Raw genomic sequence first — 8,244 nt, forward strand, 5'->3', positions numbered from 1 at the left:
AATATTCGATAGATGTTCTTTCTACTTTTTTTACTTATGCTCGTCAAATAACCTGTTTATCTCAGGGTTAGTTCCCTTATTCTGTAATTAATATAATTTGCTCTGCTGCCTCTGCTGAGAAGCGGTGTTTGGAATATTCTTTGAATTCTTGCCAATTAGCTTTCGCGTAGTTAAGGAAAATGTGGGGATGGCGACGATAACGGGGCGGTGGTCTGAGTATAACGATGTGATGTTGGGCATATAACGCGGGGCACAGCCACTTAACGGCGGAACGTACATAAGTACCTCTACCTCGGAGGTTCCACACATTTCATGTAAGGGTCATTAGCGTCAAGCTCAGGCGTGATAGGTCTGTACTAGACAGAGTGGTCCAAAAGCAACGCTAATCCCCCACCTCCGGCACGATCTACCTCCTGTGGCAGAACATTTTCTATATGCCTTCATTCTACAGAATATTCCATTATTCGGTATTTAAGGAATATGAACCACATTTTTTAATAGAATTATTTATAACTCATATAACCTCTTGTGGCAAAACATTGTCTATATAGGTCCACATTTTCCTGTTGCGCTTATATCTGGCACCTTCCGATATTCGGTATTGTAACGGCTTAGATCACATTTCTGACACAATTGTAAAAAAATCAGTACTTAAAGACTTAACGGTTTTACCTTCTGTGGTAGAACATTGTATATATGTGTCCACAATTTCTTATATATCTCGATATGCTGATCATTATTCTTTGTTATTTCATTATTCTCATTATTTCTTGTATCACTCATAAGGCGATACCTCCGAATATTTGGAATTTTAGTGTTTGCTAAAACCTTATTTCTTTCGAATCTTTCACAACTCGAATCAACATGTTACATCTGTCCCACATAACTGTACTTCTTTAATCCTAATCTGATAGCTCCCATATGACAGTACCTCTCTATATGTTGTGGCAGGTGACTGCTTGAATAGTTTCATTATTTCTTGTATCACTCATAAGGCGATATCTCCAAATATTTGGTATTTTAGTGGTTTTAGCCACATTTTTTACTGATAATTTGGTTATTGAAACTTTGACAACAACTTTGCAGAAAACCGGTACCATTTTCCTTGGCTTTGAGAAAAAATTTAATTCAGACAACTTGTTTTCTTTGTTCCTAATTTAATTACGTATCATTGAAAATGTATATTTGTTGGTAATAAAATTATATTACTACTGTGTTTTGTTCCTTAGTGACAATTGCACAAAATTAATGATAGCTTAGCAAAGTTAGTCTTCGTAGCTTTTTGTATTGTGGGGATAGTAGGAACTGAATAAAATCTGTGGTTCCCAATAGCCCTTATATGAAGGTGCCACCAGGTATTCCGTGTTTAAGCCACATTTTCAAGGAGTCAAAATTGGAATTTTATTCTGTAGATGACAATTTTCTACTTTTAAAAATAGGCTGGGTACGCAAGTCCCAGTAGTCAGCAGTTTTTATTTTTCAATTCAAATAAATAAGATTCTTATGAATAAATGTGACGTGGGGCTATCTTTATGGAAAACTTCGTTGAGAAGAGATGATTAATTCTATTAAAACTTAAAATGTGTCAGCGACGGTTATTCACAACAAGCGAGATAAAGTATATTCTTAAGAAAAAATTAGTCAAGTCTCTCATGTAATAGAATCGTAACTATTCTAAAATAACATATTTGCACGAGAAAATAAAAAAATAAATTAAAATTTTTCAAAAACTGAAGCTTTTTCTTAATAAAAAAAACATACACTTTTTTTTATAACGGATATTTTGTGGTCTTTATGTTGTTATATTTTTGTTCTCTTTCGGGAACAATTATTTATGTAACATTGCTTTGAAAAATGTTTCCATTTAGAGAAAATTTAAGATACTTCCTAGTTCTCATAATTTGGAGCCGGAGACTTCGTTTTGCTATAGTCCCTGATAGGCGAATAAAACTGAAAATTAAATGATGAAAATAATGTGATTTAGTTTATAATAATTAGTTATGTAAGTTGTTGGTACTTTATATTGCTTGTCTTTGTATTCTTGCCAAGGCTCCGGATTTGATGACCGATTCCATGTGACATCCGGATTTCTAGTTGCTAAACGAAGAATGTAATAGACCGCTCCGCAGGCCCCTGCTGCAACGCAAACATAAAGCGGAATAAGCTGTAACAAATTAAATTAAAGGATGAGGAAAAGAGTATATTTATTTTATTACTGAATAATAATTTTATAACTTTACTTACAGCTGGATTTTTTTTTATACTTTGCAAACCAAGTCCTTGCATTGCGTACAAATTAGTTATGCTACGTAATACGAAATCGTTAGATGTATTTATAAACGTTCATGTTAACAGTAGATTGCCAAAACATTGAATAAATTCTTTTATAATAACGTGTGTCCATAGTCAAAATTTAATTGAAGTAAATTTCTCTTCTTATAAGCAACAATGTTATATACAGGGTGAGACGAAAAAACTGTAACCATCTTCACACTGTTGTCATTTCAAAGCCACTTATCCGACAGCTGTTAAAATTATTCCAGTGACAGCTCATTATATTGTTTACAAGCGCACAAAACCATTTTAATGACAATTTTCCGGAAAAAAAGTTATTTGTGATGGAATTCAAGCGTGATAATGTGATTTATTTATATTTGGTGGCTATCGTTAGAGCACTGTAGCATTTAAATGTGAATAAATCTTTTGTGTTTCATACCATCGTTGCCGTGATACTGGTAGCGTAGCCCGACGTCAAGGAAGTGGACGGAAGAAAACAGCAACATTAGCTGAAATGTTTCGCAAAGTAAAGAGGCGACTTGATTGAAACCCGCGTCGCCGTGGCCTAAAAATGGCTCGTGGGCTGAACATATCGCAATATACCATTCGGCAAATATTGAAAAATGAGCTGGGTAAAGCCATTGAAATCCCAACAAGTAAAAAAGCAGTAAGTCCGGCCGTGCCGAACTTTGAATACCCTCCACCATTTGGAACGAATTTAGAAAATTTTCAAAAAAAATAAAATCTATTAAAAATTCTTTTAAAATCTTTAAAATATCTAATATAAGAAGGTGCCGATATATGGGGATATACGATATTGTGGACCTATAAAGACAAATCTATGTCTGCGTGTAAAGTACTCACAAGGAACTCCTTGTGTGGATTGTCAAAATACCGAATATCGCGAGGTATCGTTAGATGGGAGCCATACGTTATCGTTAACCTATATAGAGAATTCTCTGTCGGGGGGTAAAGTGCTCACAAAGAACCCCTTGTGTACAAAGAACCCCTTGTGTACAAAGAACCCCTTGCGACAATTCCGTTGAAAAATATGGCTAAAAACATCAAAATACCGAATATCGGGGGTACCGTTATATGAGGGCTATACGATATCGTGGACCTTTATAGATTATTCTCTGCCGAGGTATAAAGTACCCACAAGGAACTCCTTGAGTGGATTTTCAGACAATTCCGATGAAAAATGTGGGTACAATCATCAAAATACCGAATATCGGGGGTACCGTTATATGGGGGATATACGATATCGTGGACCTGTATAGACAATTCTCTCTCAGGGGGTAAAGTACTCACAAGGAACTACTTGTGTGGATTTTAAGACAATTCCATTGAAAAATGTGGCTAACATCATCAAAATACCGAATATCGGGGGGTACAGTTATATGGGGGATATACGATATCGTAGACCTATATAGACAATTATTTTTGAAGGGGTAAAATGTCCACAAGGGACTCCTTTTGTGGAATTTCAGACAATTAAATTGAAAAATGTGGCTAAAATCATCAAAATACCGATTACCGTGGCGGTACCGTTATATGGGGGCTATACTATATTGTGGGCCTATATAGATATTTCTCTGCCGAGGTATGAAGTACCCACAAGGCACTACTTGTGTGGATTTTCAGACAATTCCATTGAAAATGTGGCTAAAATCATCAAAATACCGAATATCGGGGGTACCGTTATATGGGGGCTATACGATATCGTGGACTGATATAGCCCATCTTCAAACTTGACCTGTCTGCAGACAAAAGAGAGATCTGTGCACAATTTTAGCTTCCTATCCTAATTTGTTTAGACTGTAGCGTGATTGCAACAGACGGACAGATGGACGGACAGGTCTAAATTGTCTTAGAATTTTACGCTGATCTAGAATATATATACTTTGTTGGGACTAAAATGATTATTTCGATGAGTTACAAACGGAAGCAAGAAGCGCAACAGGAAGAAAATAGACTCAAAAGAGCTAAAGCGTTGCTTCGCTTGACCGAAAGTGGTGAACTGCCGAATTTGGTTTTCTCCGATGAGAAAACTTTCTTTTTCCAGCAGTTTGTATACAAACAAAATGATCGTATTGACTTGCCAAAGAGGTCAGCTGAAACTGTGCACCTTCGGTTGGCCACCATAACCCAATCACTGGCCATGGTGATGGTGTGGGCCGCCATATCAGCCGTTGGTCGCTCTCCGTTCGTGTTAATCGTCCATGGCATCAGAATAAATGCCGAATATTATCGCGAAAGTATTGTGGAGGGTGTATTAAAGCCTTGGGCACGCAAATATTTTGACCGCAAACCTTGGACATTCCAACAGGACTCAGCACCATCGCACTCAGCACGCGCCACCCAAGAATGGTTACAAAATTAGGATCCTCGCTTCATTTCCAGCGCACAATTGCCACCAAAATCTCCGGATACCAATCCGTTGGACTATTGTGTCTGGAGTATTTTGGAAAGCAAGGTTGGCACTAAAAAATACCAATGTGTCGAGCAAGCACTTCGCCGGGAATGAACCAAAATACCGCAGAGCATCAATCGGAAAGCGTGTGACAGTTGCATTTCAAATCTAAACTTATTCCAAAATTTTATGCTATTTCCGAAATTTATTGCTTTTGTTCAATGAAATTTAAAAAAATTATGGCGTTAGACTTTGTTGCAGTTTATTTTAACTAAAATTGATATTTTTTAAAACCAAAATATTTGTAAATTTAAAAATTAATTTTTTTTTCAAAATTTTATTTATTAAACATTTTATACCAATTTTTTTTTTTGGTTTTTGCAAAAATATTTTTTCCTTGAGGAGCGTAAACAAACATATCGATAGGTCTAACCTCACGGGAACATGCTGAATATAGTCCGCATACACGAAGAGTTTGTCCTTTAGATTTATTAATTGTCATAGCAACGTCTGCACGCTTCGGCATATTATAAAGCTGAACGGAATTTTTGTTGCTATTAGGAGGATTTTAGGTACCAATATATATGAACGTACATACTTCCCCGTAATAATCGTATCCACAATTTAATTGCTGTGTAGTTTTTTTTTTTTTTGTAAAGTTTGCCTTCTACCATACCAAATGCGTGGTGGGTCTTTCTTAGTTAATTAAATAATAATTAGTTAATAATCTATCCACAATTTAATTGCTGTGTATTTTTATACCCTACACCAAAAAAAGTATGGAGGGTATATTAAGTTCGTCATACCGTTTGTAACTCATCGAAATAATCATTTTAGACCCAACAAAGTATATATATTCTTGATCAGCGTAAAATTCTAAGACGATTTAGCCCTGTCCGTCCGTCTTTCCGTCTGTTGTAATCACGCTACAGTCTAACCGAATTAAGATAGGAAGCTAAAATTTTGGACAGATCTCTCTTTTGTCTGCAGGCAGGTCAAGTTCGAAGATGGGCTATATCGGTCCAGGATATCGTATAGCCCCCATATAACCGGGGGTACCGTTATTCGGTATTTTGATGATGTTAGCCACATTTTTCAATGGAATTGTCTTAAAATCCACACAAGTAGTTCCTTGTGAGTACTTTACCCCCTAAGAGAGAATTGTCTATACAGGTTCACGATATCGTATATCCCCCGTATAACGGTACCCCCGATATTCGGTATTTTGATGTTGTTGAATTGTCTGAAAATCCACACAAGGAGTTCCTTGTGGGTACTTTATACCTCGGCAGAGAATTATCTATATAGGTCCACCATATCGTATAGCGCCCATATAACGGTACCCCCGATATTCGGTATTTTGATGTTTTTAGCCATATTTTTCAACGGAATGGTCACAAGGGGTTTTTTGTACACAAGAGGTTCTTTGTACACAAGGGGTTCTTTGTGAGCACTTTACCCCCCGACAGAGAATTCTCTATATGGGTTAACGATAACGTATAGCTCCCATATAACGATACCCCGCGATATTCGGTATTTGGAAAATCCACACAAGGAGTTCCTTGTGAGTACATTAGCATAATTGAATTCCATCACAATATATATATATATATATATATATATATATATATATATATATATATATATATATATATATATACTAGCTGAACCCGGTGCGCTTCGCTACCCCTTTTGATTTTATATGCGTTCAAAATTTTATTTACGAATATATGTTGGATAAAGAAAAACAAATTTAAAAATTAAAAGAACAATTATTGCGCTAATTTAATGCGTTAACAAACAAAATCATTACAAAAGCAGTAACATGACATGCATACACGAAGGGTTTGTCCTTTGGATTTATTTATTTCATAGCAAATACCAAGCGTGCAGGAAACTGCAATTTTTTTAAGTAGAGTGGCATTTCTATTGCAATTAGTGAATTCGAGATAGCAACATACTTCGCCGTAATAAGCGTATTTCAAATAAATTGTTGTGTTGTTTTTTTGTTTTAGCCTTAGGCGTTGTGGGTCAATGGATCTTATTAAAATCATATCCCAATCTGATCCGATTTAAATATAATTTTAAAAAAATTACTTTTACACCAAACTCCGCCACACCTTTCATAATTCATTGAAATTGGTGCGTCAAATATGTGAAATCGGACGAGAATATATATATGGGAGCTATATCCAAATCTTAACTAATTTCCAATTAATTTATTACATTTATTATTATAACCAAATTCCGCCACACATTCTGAATTTCATTGGAATCGGTCATATATATCGTGTTTGGAGCATAATATGTATGAAATCGGCCGAAATATATATGTTAGCTATATCCAAACCTCAACTGATTTCAATATAATTTGGCAATTTTTGCTGGTGCCAGATTTTGTCTCTCTCGCTTTGGGTGCATCAAATATGTGAAATAGGCTGAGTATATATTTGGGAGCTATAGTCACATCTGAGCGTATTTGAATATAATTTGTCAAATTTATTTTTGTACCAAATTTAGCCACTCATGCCGAATTTCGTTGGAATCGGAAATACGTATCGTGTTTTGTGCATCAAATATGTGAAATCGGCGGAAAATATATATGGGAGCTATATCCAAATCTGAACCGATTTTAATATAATTTGAGTAATTTATTTTCTAATCAAAATCCCGTTACATATTCCAAATTTCTTTGGAATCGAACATACATATCGTGTATGGTGCATAAAATACATGAAATCGGTCGAAAATATATATGAGAGCTATATCCAAATCTGAACCGATTTTAATATAATTTGACAAATGTATATTTGTTTTAATTTCCGCTACACATTCCAAATTTCATTGAAATTAGAGATACATAGCGTGTTTGGTGCATCAAATACATGAAGTCGGTCGAAAATATATATGGGAGCTATATCCAAATCTGAACCGATTTCAATTTAATTTGACAAATTCATTTTGGTTCCCAATTCCGTTACTTATTTTAAATTTCATTACAATTGGAAATACATGTCGTGTTTGGTCCACCAAATACATGAAATCGGCCGAAAATGTATATGGGAGCTATATCCAAATCTGAACCGATTTCAATATAATTTGGGAAATCAATTCTTTAGATAAAATCTATCACACGTTTCAAATTTCATTGAAATTGGGGATACATAGCGTGTTTGGTGCATCAAATGCTTGAAATCGGCCGAAAATATATGTGGGAGCTATATCCAAATGTGAACCGATTCCAATTTAATTTGACAAATTTATTTTCGGATCAAATCCCGTCACACATTCCAAATTTCATTGGAATCGAACATTCATATTGTGTTTGAGGCATCAAATGAACAAAATCGGTGGAAAATATATATGGGAGCTATATCCAAATCTGAACCGATTACAATATAATTTGGCAAACTTATTTTTGTTCCAAATTCCGTTACGTATTCCAAATTTGGAGACTGTATCTTCAACCAATCAATAGATATGTGCATATAAAATCTAAATTTTTTAGGGAGGTACCTCCGATTCTGATGCTATATCTCCAGTTCCAAGTGGAA

At 35.2% G+C, this 8,244-nt stretch overlaps 1 protein-coding gene across 1 annotated transcript; it reads right to left on the bottom strand.

Moving 5' to 3' along the window:
• Positions 1-1,713: 1,713 nt before the first annotated feature.
• LOC101889557 (cytochrome c oxidase subunit NDUFA4) lies at positions 1,714-2,404 on the bottom strand. The gene is made up of 3 exons (XM_005190867.4): positions 2,245-2,404; positions 2,018-2,164; positions 1,714-1,950 (listed from the first exon to the last, which is right to left on the bottom strand). Exons 1-3 carry the CDS (start codon positions 2,284-2,286, stop codon positions 1,888-1,890), a joined length of 252 nt encoding a protein of 83 aa, XP_005190924.1. The 5' UTR covers positions 2,287-2,404; the 3' UTR covers positions 1,714-1,887.
• Between the last annotated feature and the right edge of the window lie 5,840 nt (positions 2,405-8,244).

The sequence above is a fragment of the Musca domestica genome, unplaced genomic scaffold (genome assembly GCF_030504385.1).
Source record: "Musca domestica strain aabys unplaced genomic scaffold, Musca_domestica.polishedcontigs.V.1.1 4, whole genome shotgun sequence".
In the NCBI taxonomy this organism is placed as follows: domain Eukaryota; kingdom Metazoa; phylum Arthropoda; class Insecta; order Diptera; family Muscidae; genus Musca; species Musca domestica.

Bases quoted from the DNA above. Each gene is read 5' to 3' on its own strand.
- LOC101889557 (XM_005190867.4), bottom strand. From the start codon at position 2,286: ATGCAAGGACTTGGTTTGCAAAGTATAAAAAAAAATCCAGCT. The intron at 2,165-2,244 runs GTAAGTAAAGTT...AATTTGTTACAG, and splicing joins GTATAAAAAAAAATCCAGCT to CTTATTCCGCTTTATGTTTG. The intron at 1,951-2,017 runs GTACCAACAACT...TTTAATTTTCAG, and splicing joins ACAAAGACAAGCAATATAAA to TTTTATTCGCCTATCAGGGA.